Source organism: Dipodomys spectabilis, unplaced genomic scaffold (genome assembly GCF_019054845.1).
Source record: "Dipodomys spectabilis isolate Male_0828 unplaced genomic scaffold, ASM1905484v1 ptg000043l, whole genome shotgun sequence".
NCBI lineage: Eukaryota > Metazoa > Chordata > Mammalia > Rodentia > Heteromyidae > Dipodomys > Dipodomys spectabilis.
Genome location: NW_024870720.1, coordinates 32,232,978 through 32,251,177, shown reverse-complemented (window position 1 = coordinate 32,251,177; position 18,200 = coordinate 32,232,978). Strand labels below are relative to the sequence as shown.

The window sequence follows — 18,200 nt, the reverse complement described above, 5'->3', positions numbered from 1 at the left end:
TATAAATTAGTTCAGCCGTTACATAAAACAGCATGGTGGTTCCTTAAAATACTACCTATACAACTGCCAAATGATCCAACAACTCCCTACTGGGTCTATATCCAAAGGAGATGAAATCTGCCCTCATGTAGTTGTATCTCCATGTTATCTGAAGAATTATAATATCCAAGACATGTATAACTAGTGTCATCAATACTTGAGTGGATGAATGAGTAAAGAGATGTAGTACACAATATGTACCTAAGGGAATAAATAGTGCTTATTCTCTCCAAAAGAGACTCTAGCATTTGTGATATGAATAAGCCTGAAAGACATTATGTGATAAGACATAAGATAGTCACAGAACGAAAATCTGCACAATATCATTTAGATGCAGAATATGAGGGTATCAGATAGGGTAAGGAGGAGGGGACATGGTGAGATTGGCCACAGGATACACAGTTGCAGGTCCATACAATGAGTATGTCTAGTGATACAATGTAATGACTACAGTCCATGATATTGTATTATGCACTGGAAATTATGTAGTAGACATTTAGTTAGAGTTTCATGTGTCCTCATCACCCCTAATCAAAAGAAGATCACTACCTGAAGAGATAGACATGGTTATCTCTTTGACCATAGTGAGCACATATATGTTCAGTGAAGTTTTATTAAGTATAGCCTTACCCCACTAGAAATAACTCAAATGTCTATGGACTGAAGAGTTGATAAAGCTGTGCTGTATTTGTACTAGGGGACACAACTCAGCAATAATGAGAATCATCTGCTGATGATATGAATGAATTTAAAACAATCATGCCAAGTGTTAGAGAAAAGAATGTGTGTTGCCACTGTATTTGATTTTGGTACCCTGCGTCTTGTATATATGTTTATCTGAATTGGCAAAGAGAAGGGGAACAACAAAATGGTGAGACAAAGGACAAAGGGTGAACCAATACAACAGCAATACTCACAAGACACTATGCTGGCGGCTTGGGGAGAAGAGAAAAGAGGAGAAAAACAAGGGAGGGGTGACAAAGTTTGACAAGAAATATATCTATTACCTTATGTATGTACCTGAAACCCTTCTGTACGTCATCTTAACAATAAAATAAAATTTAAAAATTAAACATAATTTTCAAATAAAAGATAAAAAATGAACGTTTCTGAAGAGAAAAAAAGAATCTGTATGTGTGATTGATGTCATTTCTTTTCTTTTTCTTAATTTTAATTTTTATTGTGAAAATACTGCGCCGAGGGGTTACAATTACATGGGCAAGATAATGAGTACATTTCTTATCAAGCATTGTAGCCTCCTCCTTTGTTTCCCCTTCCCATCCCTTCTCTTCCTCCTGTAAAGTTTGTTTTCGACATAACGACTTGTACTTCTCATTATTGCAATGAGTCCACCTGTATCCCTATTTAAATGACTGATTGATGTCATTTCTATAAAGCTCTAGTTAACACTTATGGTGACAGAAAGCAGATGGCTGAATACCCAGGGAAAGGGAGAGATGGAAGAATCTATGTTGGGAGGAAGTCTGGATTGTGGTACTGTCCCCTGAGCATCTACATGTGTGCTGATATTTATCACATGTATACTTTAAACATGTGCAGTTGGTTTAATGTCAATAGTATGGCAACTGAAAACAACCCGGCAGGCCTGAGCCCTGCCTTCTCTGAGGCTGCCATTGCCTGCCCTCTGGTGTCACAATTCTTGCCACTCCTTTTGATGACCTTCATTCCCTCCCCTGCCTTCAGATCTATGTTCCCTACTTCTGATCAAGGCCAGGCTTTTTGTTTCACTGAGAAAACAGATTTGGTCTGTTGTCCACTTTAGCACCTTTCCCCTCCCACCTATTAACTCTCCACAGGTTCTGCCTGCTTTCCTCATTCAGGCTGGTCCAGCACACTCTGCAGAGGTGGGGAGGGAAGGCATGGGGGGAGGGGAGCCAGGCAGAACCCCCAGCCCTCCTGATGTCACCCACAAAGTTCAAGGTGACCAGGCCCAGCAGCAGCAGCTTGAGACAGGTGTCCACGATGTTGCTCAGTCCAAGCGGCCCCTGCAGGAGGCCGGGGACCAGGATGAGGCCCACCAGGACAGAGCCCAAGAACGCCAGCCACCAGGAAGGGAACTGGGGGTGGGGGAGTCCGTGAATGAGCTGAACTCCTGGCTAGAGCCAGCTCTTTCCCGCAGGCTCTGCATCTGTTCCTTTGCTCTACACAAGGACCTCACTCTGCACATGTCCCCTCTTTCCCCAGCATCCTCAAACCTTCTGCTGGCAGGCCATTTCATACAAACATCATGGGATGGTTTTCATCTTAAAACGCATAAAATAAAATCACCATTAAGTTGACCTGTTCCATGTCTCCGATACCATTTTAGTAAAACTTGAACGTCATTAATCCTCGAACACTGTTGACCCTTTTGTGTCTTGATTTCTCATCTCTCTCTCTTGAACTCATTCCAACCACCTGCTATCCTTCAACTTGTTCTTGGATACAGCCAATAAACTCAGTGTTACCAACTCCAATAAATTCAATGTCCACTCTCAAATCTTAAACATAAAAGTCACATCTCAAATGATTGTGTGTGTGTGTGTGTGTGTGTGTGCGTGCACATGCATGCCCATGCATGCCAGTACTCAGGATCTGGGTGCTGTTTGTTAGGTTTTTCACTCAAGAGGAGCCCTCTACTACTTGAGCCATAGCTCCACTTCTGGCTTTTTGGTAGTTGATTAGAGATAAGAATTTCACAAACTTTTCTGTGATCCTCAGATCTCAACCCCCTGAGTGGTTAGGATTACAGGTATGTGCCACCAGCACCAGGCTCAAAGGGTCCTCTGTTAATGTTGGGTTTTGTCTATAGCATTTTCTCTCAGAAATGTTTTCTGTCTATCTTGCTCAACTCCAAAAAAAATGTCACTGGATTACAAAAAACCTGAGATCCCTGTTTCTCTTATTCTACTACTCTAATGCTAGGCATTAGATAGGATAAGAGCTGAACCAATACTGATCAAACACAACTATGTTTATCACAGTACTATTTACCATAGCTAAGATGCCCCTCAGTAGATGAATGGATCAAGATAATGTGGTATATATACACAATAGAGTTCTATGCCTCCATCAGAAAGTATGGCATTGCCCCATTTGTTAGGAAATGGAAAGATTTGGAAAAAATTATATTAAGTGAAGTAAGCCAGGCCCAAAGAAACATAGGTCCCATGGTTTCCCTTATTTGCAATAACTAGTACATGTGTAGGACAAGCAGAAAAGGTCAAAAGCTATATACGTATGACTATATAAGATGATGTTAAGCGAAATGACCCCCAAGATAGGGACACAAACATTTTTTTCTTGCTTGCTATAGTTTTAAACATATTTATAATGTATCATGTGATTTTTTGTTTCTTTTTATATTCCTCCCCTATGTTATAACCCCCATTTTCACTGCATTTGATGTTGGAGCCCTGCATCTTGTATATACACTTCTCTAATTTGGGGAGGGAAAGGGAAAAAACAAAGTTCTTAAATAGTGATACAGGTTGACTCATTGTAACAATGAGATGTACAAAACACTATGTTGAAAACGAACCTTACAACTTTGATGGCGGGGTAGGGGTTGGGGGGAGTTGAGGAGGGGAGGGAAGGGGTGGTAGAGGAAAAACAAAGGAGGAGGCAACAATGCTCAATAGGAAATGTACTCATTACCTTGCTGTAACTCCTCTGTACAGTATTTTTACAACAAAAAACATAACATAAAAGGGAGACATGAGTATATGGCACAGTATATGACAGATAGTCTCAGGTCAGGTGGGTAGGGGCTGTGTATAGTTGGATGTGTTATTCATAGTAGTTAGGCTCTAGGTCTCCATAAACTCTGAACTTGTGAACCACTCATTCTAGGAGAATAAAGGACTAGCTTTTGTGAGCTTCTATTTACAATGTATTATTCACTGATCAATATACAGCCTTGTGTTATGTGTTTGTTTGATCCCCTTGCTTAACACATATTGTTGATTCATTAACACTGAATTCATGGCCAACAGCATTATAACTCATGCCTGAGTAAAACTTATGTAAAACACCATAAGCCTTTCTGTGTTAGAAATCCTAGAAGCATTTCAGCACTATGCTTGGGAGCCATTTAAAGCAGGAAAATCACCAAGAAAAATGCGTGCACGTGCACACACACAGACACACACACAGACACAGACACACACACAGACACAGACACACACACACACACACACACACACACACACACACACACACACACACAGAAGAACATTAAATAGACCATAAGAAGGACACTTGTTTGTAGAACAAGAGCTGAAAGAAGAAATCAGAGCATGGCCTTGCTCATCCTCAACTCGGGATGTGGGTGTTACATGACTTACATTTCTTACTGCTTTGTAAATGTCAATGAAGGACTGTAAAAGCACTGTGGGTATTGTTTTGGGGCCCAAATAAATATTAGGCAGTAGAAGAATTCAACAAATAATAAAACTGTGAATAATGAGAATGGATCATATTTGCTTACCTTTCTGGGGCATGTGCAGTACAGGCCAAAGGCTTCTCTCCTGGGTCCACCCATGGTTGAGTAGGCTGCACTGTGCAAGGAATCAGGTAGATGGTGTATTCCCCGGAGTAGTCCTTTCTGGAAGCAGAAAGTCATAGGAAATAACAAATAGATTGCTCACTCCCTAGAAAGACTGAGTCAGGAAACATTACTGAGATGGCATATCCAAGTACTTTACAACTCTGCAAACACCACTTTCAGGTACTCATCTCTGATTATTTTAGCCTTCAGAGTATTATCCAGAGGTGTTCAGTAGCCCTAACTTCATTTATTCAAGTCTTCTTTATGAGGGAAGCTGAGAAAGGTGGCCATTTTAAAAAAGATCTTTGAGGTCAGGTAATTACAAATAGCTATTTCTTTCACAGTTCATTTCACTTGGATAATTAGTGGGATTTTTTTTTTTTTGGTGGATGGTCACCCTGTTCACCCTGTTCTGTCTCAAATTCTATTGCTTCGGTGTGGTTAGGTAAGGGACTAAGCTTATGGAAGAGGTAGCAAATGTCTGAGGGCTACAGCCTATTGTTCCAGAAAGAATAGAAGCAGTGCCCTATCCAGCCCCATTTCACTAGCACTTGATTTTGCATTTCCCCTCTCAAGCTCTATAGCCTCATCCCTTTACAAAGTTGAGTACCGCGGCCATGATTTTTCAATAGAGGCTACTCATTGAGAATTCCCATTTATGGTGAGACCCAGGAGTCTGAAGGCATGGAGACTTGTGGCTCTCACGTACTTCATTTTACACATTTGTCACTGGGTACCAGCTCCAGTCATAGAAGGTCACTGAGAGGGCAGCCCAATATCCAAAAACTTCAGGAAGATTCTTTGAGGACACAGGAAAACTGTCATCCATTGAACGAAGAGCGTAGGGCTCCTCCACAGGTCTCTGCCTAGCCAACTTCTCATCTTCTTTATGTCTTTGCTCAAATGTACTTTCTTCATAAGGATGTCTGAGAATATTCTAATTAACATTGTAATTGACTCTATTTCTGATTCTTCTTACCTTGCTTTATGCATTTCCCCTATTTTCTCCCATTCCTAAAAACTATTCAGGTCTATTTCTTCACTGATACTGAAAATATATCAGGTACAGGCTAAATGCAGGTTTTGAATGCTGTAGTTTTCACCTCATTTCTAAACACCAAGCATTTCCTAAATGGCAACATGGAGCATACATTGCCTTTTGTCCCCCAGGAAGCTTCATACCCTTCCCCAGCCTCTACTGGATTGTTGCTCTCCAAACAACTATGATCTTGATGTGTTATTCTCTCCCTGTGCATTTAGCACAGCATTGTTGGCGGTATTTTTCATTTAGCCAACTATCCATGCACTTCATCTCTTTACCTCAAAGGTAAGTTATTACAAGATACCTATCTAGATATGATGAACCTGCAGTGGAATTTAACATCAATGAGCTAGCCATCTACCCTGTAGAGACTCGCAACCAGCAGACTATGTTAAGATACTGAATGCACTGGTGTTCACGAACTGAAACAAAGTGGTACCAGAGGAGGGAGCTACTAGCATCTAACTGGAAGTACAGGAAGCTGTCTCATAGGGATTAATATTTGAATTGAAGCTCACAGGTATTAAGAGTTTTGCAGGAGGGCAGAGAGTGAGAGGACAGAGGGGAATGGCAAGGGATAGAAATACAGAGGGGCTGGTGGTTTTAGGAACTGGTGGGATACTAAATGTAATTAAAAGACTGATAAGGATAAGAAGAGGGCTGAGCTTTGTGTGCTACACAATGGTGTACGCTTCATCTGGGACACAATGAAGAGCCAACAGACAACTTAAAGGAGGACAGTTACTCTGCCTATAAATGGGACAAAGTATATGAATCGTCTCATGAAGTTCTAGGAAGCACAGTCCCTGAAGTAATTAAGAAAGTCATCTATGGTTTTCCTTATTTGCAATATGTAGTATATGTCTAGGACAAGCAAAAAAGGTCAAAAGCTATGTGAAAAGATGACACTAAGCAAAATGAACCCCAAGATAGGGACACAAGTTTTTTTTTCTTTCTTGCTATTGTTTTTTTAATGTATTTATAATGTACTATGTGATTTTTTTTGTTTCTTTTGTATGTTCTTCCCCCACAGTATAACCCCTGTTTTCACTGTATTTGATGTTGGTGCCCTGCATCTTGTATATACATTTTTATAATTTGGGGAGGGGAAGGGAAATAACAAAATGCTTAAACAAGGATACAGGTTGACCCATTGTAACAATGAGATGGGCAAGACACTATGTTGAAAACAAACTTTACAACTTTGGGGGTGGGGGAGGGAGAAGTTGAGGAGGTGGGGAGGGAAGGGATAGTAGGGGAAAAACAAAGGAGGTAACAATGCTCAATAGGAAATAGACTCATTATCTTACTCATGTAACTATAACCCCTATGTACAGTGTTTTTACAAGAAAAACATAAAAAGTCATTTAAAAAATTCCTCTCTCCCTCCCTCCCTCCCTCCCTCCCTCCCTCCCTCCCTCCCTCCCTCCCTTCCTTCCTTCCTTCCTTCCCTCTTTTCTATTTTCCCTTTAAAAGTGAGATGTTTTGCTGTATCTCCCCACTTCTTATTCTACCTATATACTGAGTGTGGGAGAGGAAAAGTCTTATTATTTATTTGTTGACCACTGGTCTATCATCAGGGGGTGGTGCCTGGACATAAAAAACAACAGTTCCAGATTTCGTACTAAGTTGTGTTAACTGCAACAAAACTTGTTTTTTTTATACTAAGATTTTAGTTGAAAACGTTCCTCAGTTTCCCTTGTGGGTGCGTGTCCATATTCCTAAGTTCTAGACTTTCAGTACAATGAATATGCTTCCTTCCTGCTTTACATACCAGATGTTGATTTGGGCTATATTTGTGTTTCTCTCTCTATTTTGCTAAAAGTCTACTTTTCCCCTATATCTCTGTTCCTTTCAAAATGAAAATCTAGCTTCATAGCAAAGTTCTCTATTCTCAGCCCTTAAAATAAACAAACTTTTCATATATCATACAACAGGAAATATATTTACCTATTATAAGAGCTTGTGGCTCTCCACAGTTGATAGGGAGAATCAAATGTCTGAGCACTCCACAGGAGCTGGAGATCAAATTCAATTCCTCCTAGGTGGTCTGGAGTCAATATGAAAGATTTCACATCTGGGAGAGTGTGGTGCTCCATCACGAACTGTCCTGTTTCAGGGGAGAACACACACTTACTTGTGAGTTTGTTATACTTGTGGTAAAACTCCTTCACAAACCTCTACTCTTTAAAACTTCAGTGATAGCCAGGAGCCAGTGGCTCACACTGTAAACCCTAGCTACTCAGGAGGCTGAGATCTAAGGACCATGGTTCAAGGCCAGCCCTGGCAGGAAAATCTGTAAGATACTTATCTCCAATTAACCACCAAAAGGCTGGATATGGAGCTGTGGCTCAAACTGGTAGAACACTAGCTTTGAGCACAAAAGCTCAGAGGCAGTTCCTAAGCCCTGAGTTTAAGCCCTAGGATTGGCACACACACACACACAAAAACAACCAACCAACCAAACAAACCAGAAAAACTCATGAACAAATAAAGCAGATGGCTTATTCTAGATGAATAAAACAATAAAGAGATAGAACAACTGACTTATGAAGAACTTGCTTCCATTGTACATAAATAAGTATAAAATAAATATAACAAAACATTAAAGATAAATGCAAATGACATTTTATTCAAATTTTCTTTATGTTTAAAATGTTTCTTCACAAAATGTTGGGGGGCAGGAAGCCCACATTGATATTACCTCGGAATTTGGCATGGGTTTTGAATTCAATAACAAGACGACCATCTTCCCGAATATAGATCCTTATTATCTGGAGTCTTGCAGAGAGCACACTGTCTGTCTGGATTCCTGGACACACGACCATATATAAAACACCCAGGTTAGAGCATGGAGAAAACTTCTATATACAGAATTTATCTCAGGGACATCATTAAGTGCAGCTGTACATTTATTTGAATGTGACGTAAAAGGAAATGTATATATCTAATGAACAGACTCTCTAAGATAGTTACCAACTAGAGTCATATAACAGCTCATTCCACTGGTCTTTACTTTTACAGATCCATAGTTTCTGAATAGACTCTTAAAACAAGTAGGTACCACTTGGTTCCAGTGTAGGTCCATAGCTCATAAAAGAATGGATCTAAAGTTTCAATTATCAATCTTTGCACCAAGATGTGGTTACAGTGCATCTGCTTCATGCTGTATTTTTGTATCCTTCATAGAGTACTAAGTCCTGAAGGCTACATTTAGCATTCAAACCCATGGAGAATTAAAGGGAATGTTGTAAAAGTTTGCCTGTATAGGCAAGATATGAGTAAGCTGGGCCTTTAATAAAGGTAATTGCTGTCATCCATGGGTTCAGAATGACCAACAACAAAGTGTAAGCAAGAGAGGAGAAAAGTAAGTTAAAATAAAAACAAAAATGGAGGAACTATTATATAAGCTACAAGGGAATGCTTAAAGTTGAATATTTTCCCATGAGAAATATAAAGCACAGATGTAGAATACAAGTCATTGACTAGAAGGAAGAAGATATTTTCAATTACTAAACTAAAGGTCTTAAAGCTCTTTATAGTATCTCTGCCTCAGATACAGTGTATGGCCCCCAGAGAGGAAGAAGGGGAAATTAAGAGGATTCAGGGTCAAGTTGAAGTTCAGGACACTAGAAAACGAGAAAAACAAACAAACAAAAAGACCAAAAGAAAGAAAGAAAAACAAAGCAAGTTCCTTTAGAGTGAGCAGAAGAATGAGCAAAGGAATTTCAAGGAGCATTTCTGTGGCAGTAGTGGGATAGGGTGGGTACTATTAGTAAGCAGGAGTGAAGTATGTATTTCCAGCAGAGGACAGGTCTCAAGAGAACCATCTGGGGCTCCTCCAGTAGGTCAGTCACACAGACTCTGGGAAGACCATCTTAACAATTTAGCATCATTAAAAAAATCTCAACGTTTGAGAATCAACAAAAGCGATAACTATATCAAAGGAATGAAATAGACTAATTGACACAACCCACCTAAGTGTTTTTTTTTAATCATATTTTTCTCGTGTGTCTTATTTGAAAATCTTTTTTTTTTTTAAACAAGATGGGCCATACCATCTTTTAACTAGGGAAAAAAAGGAGCTTGGTTATACTTCCAAAGAACACAAACTCCCTGAATCCCTACTGGGCAATCTGCGACCATTCTTTGCCCTTGGTTCTCATTTCTCAAGCATGAACCTGTAGACCTCGTTCTCTACAAAGAACAATAGATCTGCACCTCTCTCAGACCCAACAGGCCCTCCCCTCCTCTTCTATAAGACAACAGGAATGCAGCTGCTGTTACAAGTCTCTACATATGTATTTAGTTTTGACTGCGGGTGGGGTAGGAATAGTTAAGATGTCTGTGCATACCTGTTCTCCAGAGAACTGTATCATAGAAGAAGGAGAATTCCATCTCAGTGTGATGCTCTAAGGAGGCCCAGCCCCTGGGGGCCGTCACATAGATATAGGACACGTACAGAGGCACATGCACTGTCAAGAAGGACTGAGCAGAATCCCTCACCTGCCAAGAAAACAGTGTGCAAGAAACAGGTTTATTCCTTCCCTGGAATGAAAGGGCACATGCTCAAACTCTTACCATTCACTCACCTATTAATCATGAGATAATGGTGGATCAAGAGTCATACATACACTTTATTCTTATTATTAGTAATATCTTTGGTGCCAATACTGGGGCTTGAACTCTGCCTAGGCACTATCCATTAGTTTTTTTTTCACTCAAGGTTTATACAGAGCAGCTGGACTTACAGGCATGAGCCATCAGCACCAGCTTATGCTTTGCTTTTTAAAAGATAAAGCAAGAAGGTAGAAAGTGGTCAGGATATTTCTTTTTTAAATTTCATTTATTGTAAAGATACTGTACAGAGGGGTTACAGTTACATGAGTAAAGTAATGAGTACATACAGTGATCTGCAAAGGCTTTTCTGAGAAGACACTTGAACATTATGTGTATGCGAGAATTAGCTTTACTTCTACTCTTCAGTTGCTAGAAGCCTGAGTTGAAATGTAAAGTATCACAGTTACTCCCAATGGATCAACCTGGTGACACTGGGTCCCATCATTCAGTCTATCTGCCCTCTGCCAATGGTTTGTCAGTAACCTGTAGAAAAGGCTGATCACCTGTAATGGGGAAGACATCTAAGCTGGACCACACAGAGGAACTTTCATAACTGGGCGGCTTCAGTGAACACTCTGCCCTCTTGCTCCAGGAACAAAGGCCACTGGCTTTGGAAATCACTAACAGACAGCTCAGAGCGGTATAGATGTGGGCAATTTCCTGGCCTGTACAATGCTTTGGAAACAATTTTGAAAAGGAAGCACATCGCACTTCCAAGGTAAGGCTACTTTCTAAGGGCCTTCCTGTTATTGCTATTGATTTGAACCAATCACATTTTTACCATGCAATGAACAAAATCTGGATGGGAAGACAACAAAATTCTAGCAAAGCTTCCATGGTAAGGCTGGGTGTGTGAGTGCGGAAGCTGGCCTATTCATTTTTAAAATGCTTTATTATCTTTCCCTTCATAAATTTCTTTTTTTATATATATTTTGTTGTAAAGCTACTGTACAGAGGGGTAACAGTTACATGAGTAAGGGAATGAGTACATTTCCTATCCAGCATTGTTACTCCTTCCTTTGTTTTTCCCCTACCATCCCTTCCCTCTCCATCTCCGAAGGTGTAATGTTTGTTTTCAACATAATGTCTTGTACATCTCATTATTACAATCCTTGTTTCAGCATTTTGTTATTTCCCTTCCCCTCCCCAAATTAGATAAACGTATATACAAGATGCAGGGCACCGGAATCAAATACAGTGAAAACAGGGGTTACACCATCCTCCATAAATTTCTTTTATAACCAAAAAGCTAAGTTAGTTAATTTAATAGAGAAAGAAATGAATTAGAGTTCAGTTCTAGGGTTGATATTTTTCTATGACATATTAGTAACCTTGATGATGATGATATAAGATTTGAAAATAAAGGCCACTTTATCAGCCCCTTTTTACATTGGTTAAATTTGAGATAAGGTCTGCCTTCATGCCCAGGGCCATAATGAACTGTGATCCCCCAATTGGTATTTCCTCACATTTCTACAATGACAAGCCACTACATCAGTCATTATGCTTTCCCATTGCTTGGGATGACAGGGGTGCCATGACACACAGCCATTGGTTGAGAAAGAAAACTCATACTCCCCCGTGGCTAGACTGGAATTGCATCCCCTGATCTCTGCCTCTCAAGTAGCTAACATACAGGCTTGAATCACAGTATGTGGCATTAATCTCAGTAACTTTTAAAGAAATAGAAAACAATGAAATACTACAGTGTATGTATTTTTTCTGTTTTGATTTTAGAAGTACAATGCAATGAAGGCTACTGAAATTGTTTTGGGTCTTTCCATTTCCTTACAAATGGATGGAAGCATAGAATTCCATTTATATATACGTATATATATGTATGTATATATATATGTATGTATATATATATATACACACACACACACACACACACACACACACACACACACAGAGAGAGAGAGAGAGAGAGAGAGAGAGAGAGAGAGATCACATTTTCTTGATCCATTCATCTACTGAGGGGCATCTGGGTTGATTCCATATCTTACCTATGGTGAATAATGCTGCGATAAACATAGTTGTGCTGGTAGCTTTAGTACGGTCTTGTTTGTGGTCATTTGGGTAAATGCCCCAAAGTGGGATTGCTGGGTCATAGGGAGTTCTATGTTTACTCTTTTTATTTTTTTTTTGTCAAGGTGATGTAGAGAAAGTTTACAGCTACATAAGTAAGGTAATAAGTACATTTAAGGAACGTCCATACTGCTTTCCACAGTGGTTGAACAAGTTTACACTCCCACCAACAATGCAGTAGGGTTCCCTTTTGGCCACATCCCCTCCAGCATCTGTTGTTGTTAGAGTTCTTGATTATAGCCATTCTAACTGGGGTGAGGTGGAATCTCAATGTTGTTTTGATTTGCATTTCTTTTACGGCCAGAGAAGTTGAGCATTTCTTCATTTGTCTATTGGCCATTCTTATTTCCTCCTCAGAGAAGTCTTTCTCTAAGTCTTTAGTCCACTTATTTATTGGGCAGTTGTTTCTTTGAAGATTTGTTGTTGGAGATTTAATTTTTTGAGTTCTAAGTACATTTTAGATATGAGGCCTTTGTCTGTTATATGGCTAGTGAAAATCTTCTCCCAATCTGTGGGCTTTCTATTGATCTTGCTAGCTATGTCCTTTGCCATGCAGAAGTTTCATGCAATCCCATTTGTCCATCCTTTCTTTGATTTGTTGTGTTTAAGGGTCTTTATTAAGAAAACTTTGGCCTGTGCCAAGGGGCCCTAGAGTTTCTCCTATTCCTTTCTGTAATGCTTTTTTCTTTGCTTTAAATGTATTTTTTAGGATGTCTTCTTTTACTTTGAGGTCTCTGATCCATTTGGAGTTGATTCTGGTGCAGGATGATATATAAGGACCTAACTTTAGTTTTCTATAGGTGTTTAACCAATTTTGCCAGCACATTTTCTATAGAGGCTATCTTTCTTTCATCCTATTTTTTTTTGGCTCCCTTATCAAAGATTAGGTGGCTATAGGTCTACAGGTTCATCTCTGGGTCTTCAGTTCTATTCTATTGGTCCTCAGGTCTATGCTTGTGCCAGTAACAAGCTGTTTTGATTACTATGGCTTTACAATAGAGTTTGAAGTTTGGTATTGCTATTCCTCCAGCACTATTCTTTCTGCTAAGGATTGTTTTTGGTTGGAAAAAAAATCATATTAAGTGAAGTAAGCCAGACCCAAAGAAACATAGGTCCCATGGTTTCTCTTATTTGCAATAAATAGTATACGTCTAGGAAAATCTTAGCAGATAAGCAGAATAGCTCAATAGCTATGTACATATGACCATATAGGATGATGTTATGCGATATGAGCGCCAAGGCATGGACAGAAGAGGTTTTTCTTTGTTGTTGTTGTTTTTAATGTACTATCTGATTTCTTGTATCTTTTGTATGTTCTTCCCCCTATGGTATATCCTGTATTGTCACTGTATTTGATTTTGGTACCCTGGTATTGTATCTACGTTTATCTGAATTAGGGAAGGGAAGGGGAATAACAGAATGGTGAGACAAAGGACAAGAGGAGAACCAATACAACAGCACTATTCACAAGACATTATGCTGGAAATAATCTGTACAATTCGGAGGGGGGGATAGAGGGAAGGGAAAGTGGGAGAAAAAAATGAGGGAAGGGTTAGCAAGTTTGATAAGAAATGTACATATTACTTTACTTATGTAACTGTAACCCCTCTGTGCATCACCTTGACAATAAAAAAATTGAAAAATACATAAAAAAGAAATTATTTTGAGGAGGGGACAAGGGAAGTAGAGAATCTGCTAGAGGAGGTAAGATTGATTGGATACATCATAAATGTATAGAAATGAAATAATGAAGTTTTCCTCTGTATAAAATTGTGAAGATAAAAATTGTAAAAATAAAACATCTACGTTTTTAGAAAATACTTGGTTTGGATATTTTGGATTTGTGAGCATATGCTAATCAGAAAAAACAATGAACAAAAAAGCATGAAGAGAGACCACCAATTTGAGAAGACAGTTTTGCACTTTCTACTGACTGTAGGATATGTAACTATAAAAACCTAACAAGCCCCATGGCAGCCTTAAGATTCAATTCAGTAGAGGGCAGTAGTGCATACAAAATAAGAAGCAATAGACTAGAGTCACACAAAGCAAACAACAAACTTTAACCAAAATGATTAAGTCTTTCTACAAGTTTTCTGCTTCAGTAAAATTAAACTTGATTTAAAATGAAGAAAAGATGTCTAAAATTTTGATAGAATGTTCAAAAATGGGATGGACTTATTTTAGAATTAATTTCTCCATGAGGGCAGATGAGTTCAGTCTCATTAGCCCATCAGTGTAACCCCCCTTCTATAAATCTTTCTATAAAATGTTCTATAAAATGTTCTGTTACCATTTCTAATGTGTGTGGCACACACATGTATATATTCATGGATATATACACTTGTATATGTATGTGTGTACATGCATGCATATAAATGAACATACATATGTATATATACATATTAATCTACACATGTATATATGCACGTGTGTATAATTCTATTGTATATTATATGCTATAGTTTACAATATTGTATTACTATTATAATACAGAATAATACACATATGCATATGTGCACATGTGTACCTTCTAGGTATTGCTTGTTTGTGTATTAAATAAAAATATTTTAAGCAATTATTTTTCCTCAGTACTTGAGACAACAGTACTCTTGTCCTTGGAAAGACAAAGTCTTACCACCTGCCATTTCAGTTCATTTCCCCAACTGAGGAAGAGAATATATCTACTGTACATTTATCAGCAGGTTATTATTATAATCCTACAACCAAATAATCCTACCATTAAACCTTTGTCTTTCCAAAATCCACAGAGGGAAACACACACACATACATATATATGCAGAGAAATAAGTAGTAGCTTTTATATAAATGACTGTGACAGACTATTTTCCACATTAACTCGATTCAGAGAATGTTAGGTGCTCTCAAGCCAAAGGCTACCAAGGTCTTGCTTAGCGACTTTAAAGAAGACTCTCTTAGTCAGCTGACTCAGTTCTGGATACACAGCACCTGCTGAGATGCCTCAGGAACAGAGCTGGGAATAGCACTTACGCACAGAGCCCTCAGATGAACCCCAGATGAGCCCGCAGAGCCCTCACCTGGAAGTCTGCAGTTACAGAGCCTCCGCAGACATCAATCAGCTCTGTCATATCATAATACGCGTCGAAGGTCCAAACGCAGCTCTTCAGGTTCAGGTGTTTGTAGAGCTGGATGGTCTTTGGCTCTCGCACACTGGGGTCAAACTGGAAGGGGCGGTCATATCCAGGGCCCAGGGCAGTGTTGTCATAGACCACATCATCCAGGAACCCTGCCTCTTTCAGGTGGGAAAGAACAAGGAATGCTAATTCAGTCTGTGGATGTCTAGGAGTTGGGTAGGAGAGGGGACCCATATTTTTGACAATGAAAGAAATCTGTTTATTTGACTATCCATGGAGCAACCAGGGCTCCCAGTTCACAGTGAGAACACAAGAAGAATTTGTGAAGAGTAGATTTTCCTGTTGCTATGTGTTAAATAGATGACTCCAGGGACACAAATACCAAGAAGAAGAGGAGAACAAAAAGTACCATGAATAAAGAAGACAGAATTCAAAATCCAATTGTAGTCCTGCCTGGACATCTGGCAAGCACACTTCTGTGCTTTATGCTTTATAACCAGTCAATCGGTTTGATGAAATGGGTTTACTAAAGGATTACTCATTGATAATTTTTTTTTCAAAGATCCTGTGGTGCAGTCCCTGGGTGTTTTTGCTCAAGGCTAGGGCTCTACCACTTTGAGCCATAGTTCCACTTCTGGTTTTCTGGTGGTTAACTGGAGATGAGAGTCTCACAGACTGTCCTGCCCAAGCAGCCTCTGAACTGTGATTCTCAGATCCCAGCCTCCTGAGTAGCTAGGACAGGCATGAAATTATTTTTTAAGACCAATTAAAAATTACTTTTATGGAATGCCAACTAACCAATACCTGACTCCCTCCTCTCCCTTCTCTGCACAGTCCTATAGAAAACAAAAATTTTAATGAGTAAATAGCTCACTAATGATCCTTGAATAAACTTGACTTGCTACAGGCTAAAAGTATTGGATAAAATGCTACCAATCAAGTGAACTGTTGTAAATTAAAAGAGACCTTTAAGTAGTGCACAGCTGAATACTGATGCAATTTTAGAATATTTGGGTAAAGTTTCATTGTACTAAAAGTGATAATAGTATCTGAATGAGTTAATGTAGTGCTGGGCATGATGGTATATGAAACAGAGATAAGAAGATCTTGAGTTTGAGGCTAGAATGGACTATATAGTCCCTACAATCTAATCCTACAACCAAATAATCCTGCCATTAAATCTTTCTGGTTTTCCAAAATACACAGAGGGAAAAAGCATATGTATACAGAGAAGTAAATAGTAGTTTTTATATTAGTGACTGTGACAGACAGTAATTATTTTCCACATTAACTCAATTTAGAGTGTTAGGAGCTCTCTAGCCAAAGGCCACCAAGGTCTTGCTTCAGCGACTTATAAAGAAGACTCTCTCAGTCAACTGACTCAGTTCAGGATACACAGCACCAGCTGAGGTGCCTCAGGGACAAACAGAATTGGGAATAGCACTTACGCATGCAAGGGAAGTACTCATGCACACATTCGTGTCAACAAGGGGAGAAAGAGAGAGGGAGAATGAGAGGGAGAGAGAGAGGAAGAAGGAGAGAAAGAAATATTGATGTATTTTCTTGAATGCCTGACAGCAGCAACCACCCTTTGTCCCACAAAGACTAGGTATTCAATTGACCTGCAATGCATTTAATTGTTTTCAGGTAGGAACAGGTGCAATGATCCAGTCTTTAAGCACATTTCTTCTAGTAACTATATATTTGGACCAATTAAATTTTCATTTGTGGTTCAACGCTTTAAGAATAATTTACATGCAACGAATCCTGCTATAGGAAGACCATCACAACCAGAAATGATGCTTAATGAATATGAAAGAGCATATGAACACATTTCTGTCTGTTAAATGATTCATTAGCCGTGAGAAGAGGAAATATGAATGTCATGTGCACTTGCTCTTGTAAATGGAAATGGACAGGTTTCTTTTGTAAAGTAAAATGTCTGTTGTGGTGAACATAGAGATGTTGTCAGCTCCTTTCTTTTTATTGGCTGCAGAGTGGCTCAATCCAATGTTGTACCCTCTCTGGGGTAGCTCAAATCCAGTGGCTGAAGAAAGTGGGCTATAAATGCTTGGACATTTGGGCAGAAAGTAGGACAAATATCTCTACAGATTCTTGCTTTATGGATCTGAAGTTTCCCTACTCTGTCTGTCCGGTTCTACTTCCTTCCCTTTAATAAATGCTGATCAATAAAAATAAATCTTATACCTCAATTTTCTCTCAGCCCCTGCTTCCAGAGACGCTATCCTTAAACATCGAAAACTTTGAACTTCACCTTTCTAAAGATAATATTGTCCTAGGACTTTGGAGTACAAATCCAAACATCTCTCTCTAGAGTAAAGAAGGAACTAAGATCCACCATGGTGGTAATTTGGTTGCACTAGTTATCTTCATGTTACAGAAAAAAGTGGCTTAGAAATGTCGAGCTATTTGATTCAGTTGTGTAAAAGTGAAATGCAGATCTGAATCTAAGTCAGTGTGATTATAAAGTCCTTAATTTTCTTTTATTTCATTGTCTGAGCTTCCAAACTTGGATGAAGCTGAGAAGAAAATGAATAGGAATATTCTGAAGGCTGGAAAACAGTCACACACACACACACACACACACACACACACACACACACACACACACACACACACACACACACACACACACACACACACACACACACACACACACACACACACACACACACACACACACACACACCAGAGTTCTTCCCACTGAGCTCCAAGGATTTGGCAT

The 18,200-nt window shown here is 39.2% G+C and overlaps 1 protein-coding gene across 1 annotated transcript in view; it reads right to left on the bottom strand.

Moving 5' to 3' along the window:
- The window catches only part of Fras1 (Fraser extracellular matrix complex subunit 1), a 448,626-nt gene that overhangs the window by 9,805 nt on the left and 420,621 nt on the right, over positions 1–18,200 (bottom strand). Inside the window, exons 66-70 of the mRNA XM_042678144.1 lie at positions 15,398–15,612; positions 9,986–10,136; positions 8,335–8,442; positions 7,581–7,740; positions 4,529–4,645 (exon numbers count right to left, since the gene is read on the bottom strand). Coding sequence (XP_042534078.1) covers positions 4,529–4,645; positions 7,581–7,740; positions 8,335–8,442; positions 9,986–10,136; positions 15,398–15,612 — 751 coding nt within the window. The remainder of the gene's footprint in view (positions 1–4,528; positions 4,646–7,580; positions 7,741–8,334; positions 8,443–9,985; positions 10,137–15,397; positions 15,613–18,200) is intronic.